General features: G+C 42.7%; 1 protein-coding gene across 2 annotated transcripts in view; it reads left to right on the top strand.

Annotated features, from left to right (window-relative positions):
* LOC126108518 (uncharacterized) overlaps positions 1-21,617 on the top strand; it is a 66,665-nt gene that overhangs the window by 26,798 nt on the left and 18,250 nt on the right. For both annotated transcript variants that reach the window (XM_049913789.1, XM_049913788.1), the window contains exon 5: positions 19,380-19,481. In XM_049913789.1, coding sequence (XP_049769746.1) covers positions 19,380-19,481 — 102 coding nt within the window. The remainder of the gene's footprint in view (positions 1-19,379; positions 19,482-21,617) is intronic.

The raw sequence follows: 21,617 nt of genomic DNA, 5'->3' as shown, positions 1-21,617 counted from the left end.
CCTGCCAGGTGGCGCTTGCTGTGGCTGCGTGGCGCCCATGGGAAGGGCCCTTGGTCGGAGTAGGTGGCATCAGGGTGGATGACACGCAATGAAGCGTGGCACATCATCTCTTGCTGGTGGCCAGCCACCAGCAGTCTCTAAGCATTCGAGGGCTCATTTTAAAGCTAACGTTTATGACCCCAAATCGTTCCCATCCCTGGCCACACCATGGGAGGAACAAAAGGCAATGAATGACAGTGGCATGTATTCGCCCAGGTATCTCGTCTGTACCAGAGCTGATGGGGAATCCTTTGTATCCGTGAAGCCTCAGTTCTTTGTAGAGCATTTAGAGGACAAGTTTGGGGATGTGGAGGGCTTGTCCAAAATGCGCTCTAGGTCAGTTTTGATAAAAACGACATCATCTGCCCAGTCACGCAGGTTACTTGCTTGTGAAAAGTTGGGGGATGTTAATGTTACCATCACACCACATAAGAGTTTAAATATGGTCCAGGGTGTTATTTTCCACAGGGACCTACTTTTGCAGTCTGATGACGAGCTGCGCGCCAACTTAGAGCGTAGATGTGTTAATTTCGTCCGGCGGGTTCATCGGGGTCTGAGGGACAATCAGGTTGCTTCCAGTGCCTTCAGCTTGGCCTTCGAGGGTGACACATTACCTGAGAAGGTCAAGGTGATGGTCTACCGTTGTGATGTCAAGCCCTATATCCCTCCCCCGATGCGCTGTACTTCCAGCCTCACATATCGAGATTGCGGATGCGCATCTCATCCCGATACTCCATGTGCTCCGCCTCCCATCTGTGTCAACTGTGGAGAGCCTCATTCACCTTGCTCACCAGACTGCAGGATCTTACAGAAAGAACGCAAAATCATGGAATACAAGACCCTGGACCGACTGACTTACACTGAGGCTAAGCGGAAATTTGAACGGCTACATCCCGTGCGCATGATGTCATCTTATGCCTCCACTGTCACTCCTGCTCCAGCTCCTTTAGCTGCACCACAGACAGTCAGAGGACCTCACCTGCCCCCTTGACGATGGGGGCCCCTTCTCTTGCTGTTGCCCCCACACCATCTACCTTGGGAGCAGCACCCACTAAACCACCGGGGACACCAGTCCCCACTTCTAAGTCGGAGAAGCGTTAGTCTTCCTTGGCTTCTCTCGCTCGGAGGGGATCCCTCGGGTCACTCCCTTCTCAGGTTCATACCAGTGGCACAGCAGACACCAACCAGTGGCTGAAGAAGCCACAGGTCGCTGGTCGTCGAGCTTCGCGATCATCTTTGGTCCCGGAGACTGCCTTGAATTAGCCCTGTCAACAACGGCAGCCAAAGGAACAGCGAGAGAAAATGACATTGAAGACCCATAAGACCAAGGTACCTGCAGTGGCACCTACTCCACCGCTACCTACAAGCTCTGCGTCTGAGGACGAGGTGGAGATTCTTGCGTCCACTGAGGACCTCGGTCTCGCCGGCCCCTCAGACGCAATGGATAGCACTTGGCACGGGTGCTCCATCGGAGGCAGCAGGTGACCCAGTGGCGTAATCTGCCTTCCCAGTCCCGTCACGCTTTTCTCGGACATGGACAATATCATCCTCCAGTGGAACTGCAGTGGTTTCTTCCACCATCTAGCTGAGCTCTGACAACTTATCAGCCTTCACCTTCTCTTCTGCATTGCTCTTCAGGAAACTTGGTTTCCAGCGATGCGAATCCCTGCCCTCTGTGGCTATCGGGGTTATTATAAGAACCGGGCAGCTTATGAAAGGGTGTCTGGTGGCGTCTGCATCTATGTCCTTAACTCTCTTCACAGCGAGTCTGTCCCTCTACAAACACCTTTAGAGGCTGTCGCTGTTCGGGTGTGGACACCACAGACTGTTACCGTCTGCAGCCTTTACCTGCCACCGGATAGTGATGTCGCGCAGCATGTCCTGGCTGCGCTGATAGCCCAATTGCCGCCACCTTTCTTGTTACTGAGCGACTTCAATGCCCATAACACTCTGTGGGGTGGGTCAGTGGCAACAGGTCGAGGCGCCACCGTTGAGCATTTATTGGCGCAGCTCGATCTCTCGATTTTAAATGATGATGCCTTCACACACTTCAGCGTGGCGCATGGCACATACTCCGCCACTGACCTTTCGATCTGGAGCCCTAGCCTCTTACCGTCTGTCCAATGGAGTGTGCATGACGACCTGTGTGGTAGTGACCACTTTCCGATCTTTTTGTCACTGCCACGGCGTCACTCTTCTGGGCGCCCCAGCAGATGAGCTATGAATAAGGCTGACTGGGACTTGTTCTCCTCCATTGCCACTATTGAGCCTCTCTCTAATGACAACATTGATGCGATGGTTCACTCAGTCACCACCAGCATCGTTACTGCCGCAGAATGTGCCATTCCCCATTCTTCTGGGTCCCCTTGGCGGAGAACTGTGCCTTGGTGGTCGCCTGAGATTGCTGAAGCGATTAAAGATCGCCGGCGGGCGCTCCAGCGTCACAAGCGACATCCCTCCATCGAACACCTCATCGCCTTCAAACGGCTGCCTGCGCGGACCTGCCGCCTTATCCGCCAAAGCAAGCAGGAGTGCTGGGAGCGGTATGTGTCCACCATTGGCCTCCATGTCTCTCCATCACAGGTCTGGGCCAAGATCCGACGTGTCTATGGCTATCGGACCCCTGTCAGCGTCCCTGCGCTCTCACTGAATGAATGGAGCAGTTTGTACAGACTCCGATGAAATTGCAAACAGCTTGGCAGAGCATTTTGTTCCGCTTCTTCCAATTACCAACTGGCCTTCCACTCCATTAAAGAGCGGATGGAACGTTGGAGCCTTTCTTTTCGAACCCACCATCCGGAATCCTACAATGTTCCATTCAGTGAGTGGGAATTTCACAGTGCCCTTGCTTCTTGTCCTGATACCGCTCCTGGGCCAGATAGCATCCACTGTCAGATGCTGAAACACCTTTCAGTGGACTGCCAGCGACGGCTCCTCGACCTTTACAACCGTATTTGGGTCGAGGGTGATTTTCTGTCACAATGGCGGGGAAGTATTGTTATCCCCATTCTGAAACCAGGCAAGAACCCTTTGGAGGTGGACAGCTACCGTCCCATTAGCCTCACCAACGTTATTTGCAAGTTGCTTGAACGGATGGTGAGCCGGCGGTTGAACTGGGTACTGGAGTCTCGGGGCCTTCTGGCTCCATTTCAGGGTGGGTTCCGTAAAGGCCACTCCTCCGCCGACAATCTGGTGAGCCTGGAGTCGGCCATCCGTACTGCCTCTGCCCGCCGTCAGCATCCGGTCGGTGTCTTTTTCGACATGCGGAAGACGTACGATACAACATGGCGTCATCACATCCTTTCTATGCTTCATGGATGGGGTCTTCGGGACCCTGTGCCGATCTTTATCCGCAATTTTCTGTCGTATATCGTACCTTCCACGTGCAAGTCACGACCTCCCATAGTTCCTTCCGAGTCCAGGAGAACGGGGTACCACAGGAATCTGTCCTCAGCGTCTGCCTGTTTTTAATTGCGATAAACGGGCTTGCTGCAGCGGTGGGAAATTCTGTCTCCACTTCCCTGTATGCTGACGACTTCTGCCTTTACTACAGCTCTATTGGCATTGCAGCTGCTGAACGTCAGCTACAGGGCGCTATCCGTAAGGCGCAGTCTTGGGCTGTAGCTCATGGGTTCCAGTTTTCGGCAGCCAAGACCTGCGTTATGCATTTCTGCCGGCGATGCACTGTTCACCGGGAGCCGCGGCTTTCTCGTGATGGCGAACTTCTTGCTGTGGTGGAGTCACATAGGTCTTTGGGGGTGGTTTTTGATGCCCGGTTGACTTGGCTGCCTCATATTCGGCAGCTTAAACAGATGTGTTGGCGGCATTTAAATGCTCTGCGATGCTTAAGCCACACCCGCTGGGGAGCTGACCGATCTACCCTGTTATGGCTCTACCAGGCGTTAATCCAGTCCCGTCTGGATTATGGGAGCCTGGCTTATGGCTCAGCATCCCCATCTGCGTTGCGGGTGCTGGACCCAATCCTCCACAGTGGGATACGCCTTGCCACTGGTGCTTTCCGTACCAGCCCTGTGGACAGCATTCTCGTGGAGGCAGGTGTCCCTCCACTGCGGTTACGGCGCCAACGTTTGCTGGCCGCTTATGCTGCCCATGTTTTCAGCTTGCCCGGGCATCCTAACTATCGGCTACTATTCCCACAGTCGCACGTCCGTCTTCCAGAACGTCGGCCCAGGGCTGGATGTACGATCGCGGTCCGCGTCCGAGGGCTTCTCTCCAGGCTTGGGGCTTTACCTCTTCCGCCTCCTTTCCGGGCACCTCTGCGTACACCCCCGTGGTGTGTGCTTCGCCCTCGCCTTCAGCTGGAATTGGCACAGGGCCCAAAGGACTCAGTCCCTCCGGAGGCCTTTCGCCGCCGCTTTCTTTCCATCCTCGCAATGTATCAGGGCTCTGGTGTTGTTTACACTGATGGCTCGATGGTTGCTGGTCGTGTCGGTTATGTGCTAACATAACCATTCCGAACAACGTTCATTGTCGGCTGGCTGCAGCGTTTACACTGCTGAGCTGGTCGCCGTCTTTCGTACCCTAGAGTATATCCGCTCCTACTCAGGTAAGTCCTTTGTGATCTGTAGCAATTCTGTGAGCAGTTTACGAGCTCTCGACCAGTGTTTCCCTCGTTCTCGTCTGGTTATGGCTATCCAGGAGTCCCTGCATACTCTTGCCCGTTGCGGCCGCTCTGTGGTCTTTGTGTGGACCCCAGGCCATGTTGGGATACCCGGCAATGAAAATGTTGACCGCCTGGCTAAAGCCACCAGTGCACCATCTCTGGAGATTGGCCTCCCGGCGACTGATATGCGGGCAATCTTACGCCGCAAAATTTTCGACCTATGGGACACTGAATGGCGCAACCTGCCCATGCCGAACAAGCTTCGCCCTATCAAGGTGACAACGACTGTGTGGCGGTCGTCCATGCGGGTCTCCCGTCAGGAGTCTGTTGTCCTCTGCCGGCTGTGCATTGGGCACACTTGGCTGACGCACGGCCACTTATTGCGCCGTGAGGACCCACCTCTATGTCGCTGCGGCTCCGTTTTATCTGTGGTCCACATTTTGTTGGAGTGTCGCCTTTTCGCTGTGCTCAGGCAGACGTTAGTGCTGCCTGATACACTCCCTGCCCTTTTAACTGATGACCCTGCTATGGCTGGCTTAGTTTTGTATTTTATTTGGGCAGGGGGTTTTTATCATGTAATCTGAGTGTTTGTTTTATTTTATTGTTTTGTGTTGATTCTGGCCTTTGGCCTACGGTTTTTAAACTGAGTTTTTAATGTGTTCTCGGTGGTTGGCTTTTCATTTTTTATCTCTATGGTTGGCCAACCACCTTCACACTCTGTGTGATTTCAATTTGTTTCGTCTAATCTCTGTGTGAGTCTTTCTTGTCCTGTGTCGTCTGCCATCTTTCCTGTTGTTCGTTTTTATTCTCTTTGGGTGGTTTTAGTTTTTTGGAAAAAGGGACCGATGACCGTCGCAGTCTGGTCCCTTTGATCTCCCAAACCAACCAACCAACCAACCGGATCCAACACTCTCTTCAGCAGCTGGCGGACAAAGATTCTCCGGTTACCTTTATGTGGGTTCCTGGCTGTGTCGGTATCCCTGGGAACGGAGCTGCAGATGCCGCGGCCAAGGCTGGGGTCCTCCAGCCTCGGACAGCTCCTTGTTGTGTGCCTTCATCTGATTTTAGCGGGGTCATTTGTCAGCACATTTTATCGCTGTGGCGTGCCGATTGGTCTACACTTACTAAAAACGAGCTTCGGGCCTCGAAACCTCTCCCCACGGCTTGGACGACATCTTCACGCCCTTATCGGTGGGAGGAGGTCGTTTTGGCCCAGTTACGGATTGGACACTGCCGGTTCGGCCACTGCCATCTGCTGACGGCTGCACCGGCACCGTTCTGCTCATGTGGGCAATTACTGACGGTACGCCACATTTTATCGTCCTGTCCGAATTTTAATACACTGCGCATTGATCTTCGCCTGCCATGTACTCTGGATGAAATTTTAGCGGATGACCCAGGAGCAGCTGCTTGCGTTCTTTGTTTTATCCACTCGACAAACCTGTCAATTTGATTATGCTATTTTTTTTAATCCCTTGCCTCTTAATGTGCCTTTTATAGTGTTGTCCTTTTTCGTTGCTGTTTTAACATTGTGTCTCGCAGTGCATTCACGCGCGGACACGGAATTTAGCGGCAGTCAGTAGTGAGCCAGTGTGTGTGTTGGACCTTCCATCAAGCTACGGACCCCCTTGAAGATGTCTCCCGCAGTCGGAGACGAAACGTTGGGAATCACCACGGAATTCATCAACCGACCACGGCATAACAGCCCGGATAATTATACTGGACATGATATTTCCGGCCGTGAAAGTTTACATTTTTGTGAATGTCAATGTTAAAAAATATATCGGCTAACATTTTCAAACCTTTTAAAGTTGATACAGCTTTTCAGACCAATAATACCCTGTGGTTGAAACTAAGAAATAATTTACAGCAGGAAAGCGATAAATATGAGAGAGCTGGGGTCTATAAAATTCAGTGTAACACGTGCAAGTAAGCTATGTACGCCAAACTGGTAGGTCCTTAAAGTACGTTACAAAGAACATAGCGATGCCTTCTGGCTTAATAATTTCGAAAAGTCAGCTGTAGCCATGCATATTTTGGAAACGGGACACTTCATCTTGGGAATAGATCAGGATCTCGTTATTTTACATAGACAGGACAAAGGCAAAAAGCTGGGTCTACTAGAACAGCTGGAAATTACGATACATAGCGTGGATAATCAGAACACACTGAATGAACCGCTAACTGGTGATACAAATAACTTTTTCAAACATTTCACTGGTTTCTTTTAGTAACTACATTTTTAGCAATAGACAGGATACCATCATTTCATGAGGTCCTTGGAACATGTATACGTTATCTGTTTGTATAGACATCTCTGTGACTTCCTTGTTTACTTGCGCGTGAGCTCACTCGCATTTCAGTGTCGTGTTTGGCTACGTGGTGTGTGGTATCAACGAAGACGCACAGGCTGTTTACGACAATAGAGGAGAGAGCCATGTGGTTAGATGTTGAACACCATAGGCGACACCATTTTAGAGTTTTTCATATTTTGACGACTATGTGGAGATGCACCTTGGAAGACACGGCTGGACAAGGGAAGTAGCCACAATGTTTTAATTTTATTGTGCCTGAAGCATGTTCCATTTTAGCGAGTTTTAACAGGTTCTTTTACTTTTTATTATTCTGATGATGGAAGCTTGACTTCCGAAACGCGTCAATCTTAGTGTTTTACACTACAAACAGTGGTTGAGCCGATATATTTTTTAACAAATGTCCTACTATTTGGTCCCTTCTTATTGTCACTGTTTTCCATATATTCTCTTCACTTGGTGATTCTGCTGAGAACCTCATTGTTCTTTACCTTATCAGTTCATCTAATTTTCAACAATCACCTGTAGCACTACTTCTCAAATCCTTCGATTCTCTTCTGTTCCGGTTTTCCCACAGTCCATTTTTCATTAGCATGCAATGCTGTGCTTCAAATTTACATTATCACCAATTTCTTCCTCAAATTAAGGCCTGTTTGATATTAGTACGCTTTTTTGGCCAGGAGTGCCATTATTGTCAGTGCTAGTTGGCTTTTTGTGTTCTCCTTCCTCCATCCATCATGGGCTTTTTTTTCTGCCTAGGTAGAAGAATTCCTCTACTTCTTGATCACTAATTGTAATTCTCGCCTTTCTAATCTGTACTACTACTCATTACTTTAGTCTTTCTTCGATTTACTCCTAATCCATATACCTTACTCATCAGACTGTTCATTCCATTCAACAGATGCGTAATTCTTCTTCACTTTCGTCCACAGCTTTTGGTCTAACGGTTAGCATTGGTGCTTCTGGATCATGGGGTCCCGTGTTCAATTCCCGGCTGGATCGGGGCTTTCTTCCGTCGGGGACTGGGTGTTTGTGTTGTCCTCATCACTCTGGAAAATGGTGAGACTGGACACTGAGAAGACTGGGAATTTGTACGGGCGCTGATAATGACTATGTTGAGTGCCCAACAAACCAGATATCATTATTCACTTTCACTGAGGATAGCAACGTCATCAGCGAATCTCATCACTGATATCTTTTCACCTTAAATTTTAATTCCATACCTGAAACTTTTTTTCCCATCATTGCTTCTTTGGTGTACAGATTGAACAGTAGAGGCAAAAACAGGCTCCCTGACTCTCACACTTTTTATTCCGAACTCTTCGTTCTTGACATCTTAAGACAGTCTAAATGTACAGTTCTGATGGTGCCACATCTTGAGTTAGGGTTTTACAGGGTATTGAGGAACAAGAGTTAATGCCAAAGGAAATTCAGCTGACTGCCCAAAGCAAGAGGAAGTATTTTGCTTAACTGAACTTATATCCCTTCGAAATTTAAATATCTGTAACCAATTAAAAGGACAGCAGGTGACTTGGGCGAATGCCAACTCCAGAAGTAAAATGTTACTTGTAAGTTTTATTTCACAGCTGTTTTGATTTTCTCTGTTTTCTTGAAGTATGGGTTTGACTCATCTGTGTGCAGTTGATGACATTAAGATTTTCATTTTTATCATCATCTTATGTGGAATGACATACTACTTGTTAATGGCAGAAATAAGTTGTAAACTTTGTTGTAACACACTGACTGCAGCCGTGCATTTAAGTGCACATGTTATGTCAGCAATTCCCTGGAAACTAATCTGTCTCTGGAAAAGTTTTCAGAGAACACACTGCCATCACATGAAAGTGTTGAATGGAGAGCTATACTCAGTGAAAATTACATATAATGATGAAAGTTTTCAGTGAATGCACCTATATTAAGAGGTAGTACTGTAGCTCTCTCATTATTTTCTCTTATGACAAAAACATATGCATAAAGATTGTATTCACATATGCATAAAAATGTAGGTTAAAAATAAAGAAATTGTACAAAGGTGCAAAATTTAGGGGATGGGACCTGGATAGATAGAATGAATCTGAATTTGTTGAGTTTCAGAGGGAGCATTAGATAAGGACTGACTAGAATATGGGAAAGGAATGCAGTACATGATGAATGGGTGCCTTCTAGAGATCAAATAGTGATGGCAGCAGAGGATCAAATAGCAAGAAAGATGAGGCCTAGTAGAAATCCTGGGATAACACAGGAATGTGGGAACATGTGAGATAATACTGATCCTAAGACTTATCTTAGGAGATACATTAAGAGAAGGAAAACTTACATTTATAGCATTTGTGGCCTTCAAGAAAGCTTTCGACAATGTTGTATGGAATACTCTTTAAAATTCTGAAGGTAGGAGGAGTAAAATACAGGGAGTGAAAGGCTATTTACACCTACAGATATCAGGTGGCAGTTATAAGAGTTGAGGGGTAAGAAAGTGAAGCAGTGGTTGAGAAGCGGGTGAGACAGGGGTGAAGCCTATCACCAGTGTTATTCAGTTGTACATTTAGCTAACAATAAGGAAGTGAAGAGGCTTATCTCACTAGGGGTAAGATAGATACTGCCTACAGGAAAATTAAAGAGACCTTTGGAGAGAAGAGAACCACTTGTATGAACATCAAGAGTTCAGATGGAAACCCAGTTCTAAGCAAAGAAGGGAAAGCAGAAAGGTGGAAGGAGTATATAGAGCGTCTGTACAAGGGCGATGTACTTGAGGACAATATTATGGAAATGGAAGAGGATGTAGATGAAGATGAAATGGGAGATACGATACTGCGTGAAGAGTTTGACAGAGCACTGAAAGACCTGAGTCGAGACAAGGCCCCCGGAGTAGACAACATTCCATTGGAATTACTGCCGGCCTTGGGAGAGCCAGTCCTGACAAAACTCTACCATCTGGTGAGCAAGATGTATGAAACAGGCGAAATACCCTCAGACTTCAAGAAGAATATAATAATTCCAATCCCAAAGAAAGCAGGTGTTGACAGATGTGAAAATTACCGAACAATCAGTTTAATAAGCCACAGCTGCAAAATACTAACACGAATTCTTTACAGACGAATGGAAAAACTAGTAGAAGCCAACCTCGGGGAAGATCAGTTTGGATTCCGTAGAAATACTGGAACACGTGAGGCAATACTGACCTTACGACTTATCTTAGAAGAAAGATTAAGGAAAGGCAAACCTATGTTTCTAGCATTTGTAGACTTAGAGAAAGCTTTTGACAATGTTGATTGGAATGCTCTCTTTCAAATTCTAAAGGTGGCAGGGGTAAAATACAGGGAGCAAAAGGCTATTTACAATTTGTACAGAAACCAGATGGCAGTTACAAGAGTTGAGGGACATGAAAGGGAAGCAGTGGTTGGGAAGGGAGTGAGACAGGGTTGTAGCCTCTCCCCGATGTTATTCAATCTGTATATTGAGCAAGCAGTAAAGGAAACAAAAGAAAAATTCGGAGTAGGTATTAAAATCCATGGAGAAGAAATAAAAACTTTGAGGTTCGCCGATGACATTGTAAGTCTGTCAGAGACAGCAAAGGACTTGGAAGAGCAGTTGAACGGAATGGAAAGTGTCCTGAAAGGAGGATATAAGATGAACATCAACAAAAGCAAAATGAGGATAATGGAATGTAGTCGAATAAAGTCGGGTGGTGCTGAGGGAATTAGATTAGGAAATGAGACACTTAAAGTAGTAAAGGAGTTTAGCTATTTGGGGAGCAAAATAACTCATGATGGTCGAAGTAGAGAGGATGTAAAATGTAGACTGGCAATGGCAAGAAAAGCGTTTCTGAAGAAGAGAAATTTGTTAACATCGAGTATAGATTTAAGTGTCAGGAAGTCATTTCTGAAAGTATTTGTATGGAGTGTAGCCATGTATGGAAGTGAAACATGGACGGTAAATAGTTTGGACAAGAAGAGAATAGAAGCTTTCGAAATGTGGTGCTACAGAAGAATGCTGAAGATTAGATGGGTAGATCACGTAACTAATGAGGAGGTATTGAATAGGATTGGGGAGAAGAGAAGTTTGTGGCACAACTTGACTAGAAGAAGGGATCGGTTGGTAGGACATGTTCTGAGGCATCGAGGGATCACAAATTTAGCATTGGAGGGCAGCGTGGAGGGTAAAAATCGTAGAGGGAGACCAAGAGATGAATACACTAAGCAGATTCAGAAGGATGTAGGTTGCAGTAGGTACTGGGAGATGAAGCAGCTTGCACAGGATAGAGTAGCATGGAGAGCTGCATCAAACCAGTCTCAGGACTGAAGACAACAACAACAACAACAACAACAACAACAACAACAACAAGGAAGTGAAATGAAAATTTGAAGTAGGAATTGTTAAGATTATTTATTTAAAACAGACTACAAAGTGCACAAGATCTGCAAAAACATGGTTACACACACACACACACACACACACACACACACACACACACACACACACACACACACACACCACACACACCTGCTGTCCAAAGATTCAATTGTATGACAAAGATATAAAAAACTTGTGTTACACAGATATTACAACACATTTTTTTTTTCTTTTAATATTGACACATCTTCAGAAGAAAAATCAAAGGTGACTATTGAATTTCACGTGGATTTAATCTTCTGCACTCCAATTCTTTAATGCAGCATCTCGAGTCGAACCCTTTCCTGTGGCTTGGTTAGCAGATCAGTTAACTGGTTGGTCCCATCCGTGTGTTCTAATTAAGGTCACCATTCAAGAATGTTTCCCTGATGCAGAAGTGACGTAATTCTATGTGCTTTGATTTTCAATGGTGTGTTGGGCTTTTGCGCAGTTTTACTGTACTTGCCATGTCAAACACACACATTGTAGGAGGTTTCACCTGTTTGGAAGTTCCAATCAATTCATACAACCTTTTTAACCAGATCAGCTCCTTTGCTCCTGCTCTGCCTGATATTATTTCAGCTTCCATGGTAAATGTTGCCACTGTCTTTTTTTAACTGCCTGTTCCATCACTGATAGTTGCGACAACACCTGTCATAGTGTCTTGTGTCCTTGTCACCAGCATAATCACCATCACTGTAGACATTCAACATCTCTTTGTTTTACTTAATTCCATAGCCCACTGTATTCTTAAAGTATCCAAAAATTTGTTTTACTTGATTCCAGTCGTGAACTGTAGGATCTTCCAGTGCTCTAGCTGTTTTGTTCACTGCGAAAGCAATGGCCGGATGTAAGATTGTAGTCAAATACATCAGACAACCCCCTGCCTCTCGATATGGAACTTTGGCTGTGATCTTCTCTTCGCCATTATTTTCTTCGCATCCATTTGGAGTAGAAACTCCATTAGACTCAACAATTCCAAATCTTTTCAGAATTTCCTTTGTGTAGTCTTCTTGGTTCACTGCTATTGACCCGTCTTCATTTTGCTGTATCTTCATACCCAAAAAGTTGAGAGACCCTCTAGTTGTATGAAACTCCAGCTTCAACATTTTCATGAACTCTTCAATATCTGCTCTGTTGCTACCCACAACTAAACATTCATCAACATAGATTGCAACAATATACAGTTCTTGTTGCTGCGGTCGTAAAGGAGACGTGGATCAGCAACGCTGTTTTTTTAAACTGAGCCTTCATCATGAAGTCTAGGAAACATTTGTTCCAACAACATGGTGCCTGTTTGAGACCATACAGACTTCCCTTCAGCAAACAAACATGCTCAGTACCATCTTCAAAACTTTCAGGTTGTTCCACACATACATTCTTTGAGTACCCTATTTGGAAAAGCTATTTCGACATCAAACTGGTCGAGCTTCAATTTCTCTGCAGCAGCCTATGTCAACAGAGTTCAAATTGTATCATAATGCGTGACAGGGCTGAACATTTCTTCATAGTCAATTCCTTGTCTTTGTATGTGTCCTTTGACCACGAGTTGACCCTTGAAGCGAACTTTCCCATTTTGTGCAGTTTTCTTCCATGAGACCCATTGATTTTGCAAAATCCGTACACCACTTGGTCACTCAACTAGTATCTGAGTGTTATTCTCTTTCAGGGACTTTAATTCTTCGTGAATGGTCTTCAGCCGCTGATTTTTATTGCTAGACTGCAAAGCTTTGGCATATGCACTTGGACCCTTGTCCCTGATGAAAGGAGGTCACCCATGCTGGCTTCTTCTTGTCACATTTGCTTCTTCGCTTCTCACTCAAAACTTTGTGTCCTCCAGAACTTAATACCATATCCAAAGTTTCTTCCTCCTTATTACTCCTATGGAACTTGACCTTGTCTCCAAGTCTTCTTCCACATCACTTACTCTATCTGTTCTCTTGTCATGGCTGACAGCTTCTGAGTCCTTATGCTCATCAGAAGTCTAATTAGGCTCTGTTGAACAGTGTCTTCACCAGCAACTTCAAATTCAGCAGCACTTGTATGCAGATTGCATACAACTTCAGACTTGAATTTTACATTGTGACTTGGTACAACTTTTCTTTGAGATGGAATCCAGACCCTAAAACCATATGTCATTTACATACCCTGCCAGATGTCCAAGCACAACTTTATCAAAATTTGAACAAAAATTCTTATTCACATGCACATAACTTTCTGTTCTAAAGATTCTCAGATGATCCGGGTTGCCTATTGATCGCCCATACCACAGTTCATATGAAGGTTTGTTTCCAGTAGAGGACTTCACAGTGCAATTTAAGAAGATATGCAGCAGTATTGCATGCTTCTGCCCACAGTTCCTTTGGCAGTTCACTGGGGGGGGGGGGGGGGGGGGGGGGGGTTCAACATAGAACATGCACACTCCGCAGTAGTGTGGTTTTCTCTTTCTGCAACAGACACTTTCTTGTTATCGAGCTCTCTTCTTCCATCACATCGGAACTGTTTGACAGCATGACCATTTGTCTTGGATTCATTCAAGAATGTTCCAGGACTGTGCTGACTGCACTTTTTTGCTGAAGAAAGCAAACTTTACACAACCTGCTAAAATCATCTTTCAAACATATGTAATAGCAAGCTTTTTTGAGAGACTCTGTAGACATAGGTGCATTTACGTCAACATGGATTTGTTTACCTGTAACCATTGGTCAGTTCATTCTATTCCTGTTTGGGAGTCTATGCATTTTTGAGTGCACATCTGTCACACAATTCTTCGTCGCACCCATCCACATTGATTTTCATCTGCTTAAAGATGCATTTCAAATGTTGTTTGTGTTGATGTCCAAATCTCTCTTGGCAAACTTGCAGCATATCTGACGATGTCACCACATTCACTTGAGCTGGCTGTTCTGGTTTAACGGAACGTATGTCAAGAACATAGAGACCGTGGCTGACGTGACCAGTCATCATTGTTTGCCCAGTCACTTTGTCTTCAGTTTCGACATTTTTGTCATAAAGTCTAGTGCAGAAACCTCTTCGCACAGCTGCTTTGACAGATAACAAGTGAGCACTTGTTTCAGGAACGTAAAGTACATCTTCCAATTCACTAGTTTTTTTGGTGTTATTCAACTGCGTTTGAATTTTCAGTTATCTGTCCCTGAGCCAACATGCTTGCACCTCTTTTCGCAATAGAAATCATTTCAGAGATGGCAAATTTCCTATATGATATGAATTATTGTTTATTTCCAGAGATGTGATTTGTGGCACCACTGTCACAGTATAAACTGTTGATTCCAACACAGCTTTCTGCTGAAGCACAAAAAACGTGACAAAAATGCAACATTCGCTTCCATGTTCTTTTCAGAATGATTGATGCGAATGTTATCTGTATTTTTCGTTGGATACTCTGCTTCCCAGTGGTATACCTGGTCACATTTGTGTCAAGGAAATCTTGTTTTGCATGTTCAATATTCTTTTTCAATTTTTTGCTACTGATATCATCACTTGTTTTGCTAAATTTTCTTTTTAGGAAAACTGCATATGACAAACGCAGCTAGTTCAACCATGCTTTGATCATGCAATTCAATTGTGCACAATTTTTCAATCAAAAGGTTCACACTTTTTTTCCCCCCAGATGGAATCGTGTCCCACAGATCCTTGAAATTGTCATATTCTTTGCCTAGTGTGGAGAGAATTTGGCCATTTAAAATTCTTTTCATTGTGCTTCTGCACTTTTGCGGTGTGTGTGATAATGTTCTCTTTGGTGTCACTTTGAACATGAAAAAATGCTTCTATCAACGTGTTCAGACGTTGTGTACTGCTTTGTTAGAATTATGTATGTAACTGATCCCAAATTTCAGTTGCATGAGTGCATGTAAACACGAGCTCGGCAGCGGATTTTCCTAACGCACATACTAGTAAAATTGTTGCTTTCGCATCATCTTTCAACCACTGCTGATGTGCCTACTTTTTCTCCACAGACGCATCATGTGGCAATTCAGGACACTTGTATGTACCATTTACAATGTCTTCAAGCACATATGTTCGCAACACCTTTGACATGTGACATTTCCACTTCAGCCAGCCTTCAGGTGCTTAGAGTTTTTCCATTTGTATTTTGTATTCACCAACACCGGCTGCCATTTTCGTCGAACACGCAAACAATGGGCAAATTCATGTTATTTTAGTCACGAGCAAAAACAGTTACTTTGTGGCTGTTCACACACGGTATGGGCCCATAACCTGTTAAGATTATTTATTTAAAACAGACCAAAAAGTGCATAAGACTTACAAAAATGTGGTTCCACACACAAAATAGGTTCAGTTTTTGTGACAGATGAGGACCCTCTGTTCTACTGTCCAAAGATTCAATTGTACACATATGGCAGAGATATGAAAAACTTGCATTACACTGATATTACAATACATTTCATTTTTCCATTGATATTGAAAAAAGTGAAGCAGTGGTTGAGAAGGGAGTGAGACAGGATTGTAGCCTATCGTCATTGTTATTCAGTTGTACATTTAGCAAACAATAAGGAAACGAAAAGAAAAGAAAAATTGGAGTAGGAGTTACAGTTCAAGGGGAAGAAATAAAAACTTGGGGGTTTGCCGAGGTCGTGGAAGAGAAGTTGAATGGAAAGGACAGTGTCTTGAAAGGAGGATACAAGATAAACATCAGCAAAAGCTAAACAAGGATAACTGAATGTAGTTGAATTAAATCAGTTGATGCTGAGGGAATTAATTTAGGAAACATCACTTAAAGTAGTAGGTGGATTTTGTTATATAGACAGAAAATAACTGATGATGATCGAAGTAGAGGTGATATAAAACGTAGACTCACAATGTCAAGAAAAGCATTTCTGAAGAAGTGAAATATGTTAACATCAAATAATCGAATATAGATTTAAGTGTTAGGGAGTATTTGTTCATACGAAGTGCAGCCATGTGTGAAAGTGAAACAGTTTAGACAAGAAGAGAAAGAAGCTTTTGAATTCTGTCGCTACAGAAAAATGCCAAAGATTAGGTGGTTAGATCATGTAACCAATGGGGAAGTACGGAATAGAATTAGTGTGAAAAGAAATTTGTGGCACAGCATGAATAGAAGAATAGATCGGTTGGTAGGACACATTCTGAGACATTAAGGGATCACCAATTTAGTATGCGAAGGAATTGTGGGGGGTAAAAATTGTAGGATACCAAGAGATGAATACAGTAAGTAGGTGCAGAAGGATGTAAGTTGCAGTAATTATTTGGAGTTAAAGAGGCTTGCATTGGATAGACTAGTAGGAAGATCTCCATCACACGAGTCTTCGAACTGAAGACAGCAGAGTGGAGTGTGACAGGTAATGGGTGGCAAGAACAAAATGGAGTCGTACCTACAATAGCAAAGATTGACTTTTAGACGGAGGAAGGGATGGTAAATAATGTCAAACAATTATCATCAATGTAATTCAATGGATGAGTACCTAACTACAAATCCATTGGGCTGTGGTTCAGTGTCCTGGTGGTTCAAGTTTTTTTTTTAATTGCTTGTTTCATTTTGGACAGTGATTTTTGTCTATGAAATATCCCAAGTTGCAGCACAGTTGAAAGTCTGTGTTAAACCGTGGATTCCCCTGTAACTAGCTGGGTAACTTCAGATCTTGGTGTAAGGCAAAGCTGTACCATCTCTGATAGGACTGTGCCTGATAACACTTTGGTGTTCAAACTACCTTTCGGCCTGGTGACAGTTTCCATTACCATCAGCGCAAAATAAATGTCATCATCAGTGTTAATGTTTCTAACTCTGCTGTGGTCCCTCTCTAAAAAGAAACTTAAATGGCCACATGGCATAGATATTTAATGCCATTTTGTTAACTAAAGAAAGGGGCCATTGAATTCTTGTTAAAAATGTTTTGTGTGATGCCTATAGTAATATTTATTAAGAACTAGAAATTGTTATACATTTTGTGATCCATTCCAATTTTTTTATCGCTTTATTAAAACAAATTAGGTGGAAATTTTTCATTGAAGACATTAAAAAACTATTTAGAAAGGCTTAATAATTTGCAATTTTGGTCACGGTACCATTCTGTCTCATTCAGCTTGATGTGAAATAAAATTATGTTTTTCTAATTAAAGTTCCTTTCCATGTAGACTTTTTAATGTGGAACTGCCTTATTTGATCTGTGATGCTCAATGAATAATTCTGAATGATCAGAAGTTCCCAAATCCAAACAATATTTATGCACCTCTTCATAAACATAGTTTGTTAAAATATTGTCGGACTGAGCATTTTCTCTTTTAGATTCAGAAAAATTTAATTTGAAACCATATTTTGTTATTAAGTCAATGAATTTAGGTGCCTCATAGTTTTCAGTTGACACATTGATGTTGAAATCAGCAGAAATTAATATTTTTTCTTTCTTTCATTAATGCGTTGTTCTAGAAAAAACTGAAATTTACAATGGAAATGCTCGGTTGTAACTTTATCTGGTATTCTATAAATCAACGCTATAACAACATATAGGTTCTTTAACTCGACGTATCAACCCTCAAAAATACTCTCTTCATTTGAACAGTTAGTACATGGTAATCTAAAGCGGAATGAACCTCCTTCTGACTTATCTATCCTACAAAGGCTGGTAGCTCTCTCTGTTTTCAGCTGTATTTAAGATTTTTATTGTACCTTCACTAAGCCAGTGTTCGTCTAAACAAATTACTTTAACATTTTTAAATTCATACAATAAATATGTTTTTCATCTGTTTTAGAGCTTTTGTCACCTCAGTATTCAGCATTTAATCCATTTACATTACAGTGCATGATATACGTCCCCTCAGTTTTATTTATAGTTTTAAGTTTTACTATTGGTTGAAAAATGTCTGGATTCTATAATACCCCCATCAGCACTTACTACTTTCCATTATTTCTATTGACAAGTGTCAATGAACATTTTGCTAAGCATTTTGGAACCTAATGTGTTAAGATATAAACCATATTTCCCCAGATATTCATTAGGATCTATAAATACAGCTCTTGATCCGTTGCAGTGTTCCTCTATATTGGAATTTATTCTCACTATGTACATTTTGCTTACTGATCTCCTGTATATTATGCCACTTATTACAAGCGTTAAAATTAAGTTTTTCGTCTTGCTATTATTTCTTCCTCACTGCTGTTCCGAAGAAAATTTGTCCCCATGTGTAAGAACACAGCTTCATAGTTTGAACTGGATTCGTCTCGGATAATTTTTTCTGAGCGCAGTACATTATCCAGGTGTCTATTCATTTGCTGAGATTTGATGCCTGAATGTATATCAATTTGATGTTTTTTTAGTGTACTGTCACTTGTAAAGGGAAACACTCTTTGACAATATTAGTGTCGCTACTGCACCTCTGATTTACTCTTCTGTTGGATGTTACTTTAGTCCATTTATATATTTACTGATTTACAGCTTTCTGTCTATTCCACAACTGCTACAAGTACTTTTGAGGAATGAGAAATTGTATTACTCAACAGATTTTCACATCTTTGTCCATTACTAATATTTTGCGCAATTTAGTTGTTTGTGGTTTGCAACAACTGGTGTTTTCACACAATTACAATTCTTTCGACACTTCTTGCCTTTATTTTCTTCCATCAGTAAAATATCTCACTTTTGAAAATGTCTGTATCACTTAACAACTCTTCTGTTATTTCACCTTTGGACTTCACTGCCTATGCTAAACATGTTTTCTTCTTCTAAACAGTCTGAACACAGCCACTGTAAATGCTCACTTAAAGTATTTTAAACATACTTTGGCGCAGTTTTCATGTATCCAGCAGTTGCATTTAACACACAGTATTCCTTAAATTGCACGTTTTTGGCACTTCTTACACAATTTGTTTGTTTTATTTTGTTTCAGGAATGATGTGACTCTGCAAATTTGTGCATTCTTTCTACTTTTAAATGTCTGCCAGTAGTACTATACATTCTAGTATATATGCATGAAAAGAGGTGTAGTATATTATGCTTAATGCAGACTATTATTTACAGCCCTGTGATGTGCCCCAGAAAGTTGTAGCAGTTGCGAAGAAGCTGACATTTGACGTATCTCCGTCACCAAGGAAAGTAAAAACAGCTGAAGTAACAGTGACGGTATGTGAAGCTGCTAAGTATTTAACTTCTGTCTGGTTTGTTGCTTGTATGTGTTCCTCTTAATTGCTCCACAGCTGAAAATTACTGATATATTGTATCAGTTTTGTCCAATAGAAGTGATGCACATTGAATCACTAGGATGTTTTGAAAGGAATGTAGGACAAACACTTCAAAAATTTTTTGTTCAGTCGTAAGTATTCATGTAGAAATATATTTATAGAACATTTTGCTGTAAAACTGCGACAAGATACTAAAACTTCTATATTATTTAGTGTGGTGTCTTCTGTCATCGTCCAGTGCCGTGACATGCGCGGGTGTTTAAAGTACAGTGCCGCGAAACTTTTCTGCTGGATGCCGGAGACACTATATTCAAGCGACATTTGTTCTGTGATTTACTCTTTGATTGTCAATTTCTGTTCCACATTCTACTCCTTGGCGAAAGCGTTAATCCAAGTGTGTTAGATATGGAATAATTTACCGGACTGAACTGTTCTCACCCCTTCGCACGAATTATCGGTTGCAGTGTATTATTGTCTGTTCCGACCACAGGGTTTTGTTAATAAATTATTACATCAAGCTGAGACAAGTCTACTTCCCTTATTCAGTCTACAAGCACACGGAGATGTTAAACCATCGATCGCGGTAATTGAAACCGGTACCGACATTTACTATCGACATAAGTGTCAAGGTGTGGAAGATTTTTTTTCCCAGAAATCGGATATCTACACCATAAAAATAATATAAAGTCTGCCACATGATGACAATGCTCGGTGTAATTTCTGGCAAATTGCCAGATATATGAAAGTTCCTGCCATGATATTTTGGATCAGTCTTTTGGTGATCTTTGTGAGAGTACAGGATGACATTAATGTCAAAACTAGCTGCAGAATAATAAAAATTTTAGCAGCATGTGGTGGTTTTACATGAAAATGTCTTATCTAAAGGCAGTGGAGTATGACTTAAAAATGTTCTGTGAAATAATTTATATTCGTGCATAATATTAGTGAGAGTGATGTTATGATTCTGTTAATCCCTATGGGCTGATATCACAAAAAGCAGTTGTCTGTTCTTTATTTACTTCATGTTGGTCCTGTAAGTGACCTGTCAGAAGCTATGCTTAGATCATGCACACTTGTATAATGACAACGATCGATGACTATAGTGTCTACGAAACTGATCTGCCACAGTGTCCTCCTTCTCCTCCTCCTCCTCCTCCTCCTCCTCCTCCTCCTCCTCCTCCTCCACGGACAGCATGAGTTTCTGTAATTAATTAATATCTACAGCTCTGGGGAAAGGACACAGGACACATTTAGAAATCATTCACACAATACACTGGCAAAATTGAACATCTATTCAGGAGAGAAAAAACCTTTTGTGTTAGTAAATGTGTCTTGCACTGTTGAGTGTACAGTCATTTGTTAATTAACATCAGCTGTTGCCAACTTCTGATTAGTTGGTATTGGCGTGTATAAGTATTTATTGCCCCAGTATTCACAGTTCACAGTATTTGCATGATGCTCAGTTCCTGTTCGTGAGGGCATGCAGAATCATGATCGTAAAAGAATGTAGTCTCCAAAATTTGCTTACACAGCGAATGTTCAGCCACTTGTGAAATATTGCCATTTAATGTGTAACTTCCCTTACACTGATCTTTTGCACTAAAACATCTACTCCACACATACTCCACATTACCCAAAAACTGTCCTGAAAAGAATTCTGTATACCCTTATCCCAGATGGAATGTACACTTCTGATATTGCAATATGCCATCTGTTGTGGATTGGCGAGACAGCCAACCCACTTGGACAGGAAGCCGAAAGGCATGTGTTTTAGCTCACGCAGGCTGGCGTGAGGTCTGGAACAGTTAAGGGAATTGAGACTAGTAAAAAAAGTACGAAGCTGCTGGAATACTTAACTTTAATCCATAATTGGTGAACATCGCTCTTGACGGTACAATGTTTTACAGCATCAGTAGTAACTGGTAATGGACAGTTTAGAAGTGAATTAATTGGTTGTGATACCTGGCCATTGACACATCTGGTCAAGAGCAGGTCTTATCTCTCAACTGTATCTGCTACGTATAACAGTTACAATCGTGCTATAAGAGAGCACAGTATCTATAAGGGCCACTCAAAT

The sequence above is a fragment of the Schistocerca cancellata genome, chromosome 11 (genome assembly GCF_023864275.1).
Source record: "Schistocerca cancellata isolate TAMUIC-IGC-003103 chromosome 11, iqSchCanc2.1, whole genome shotgun sequence".
NCBI classification, from domain to species: domain Eukaryota; kingdom Metazoa; phylum Arthropoda; class Insecta; order Orthoptera; family Acrididae; genus Schistocerca; species Schistocerca cancellata.
This window is presented reverse-complemented; position numbering and strand designations above follow the sequence as displayed.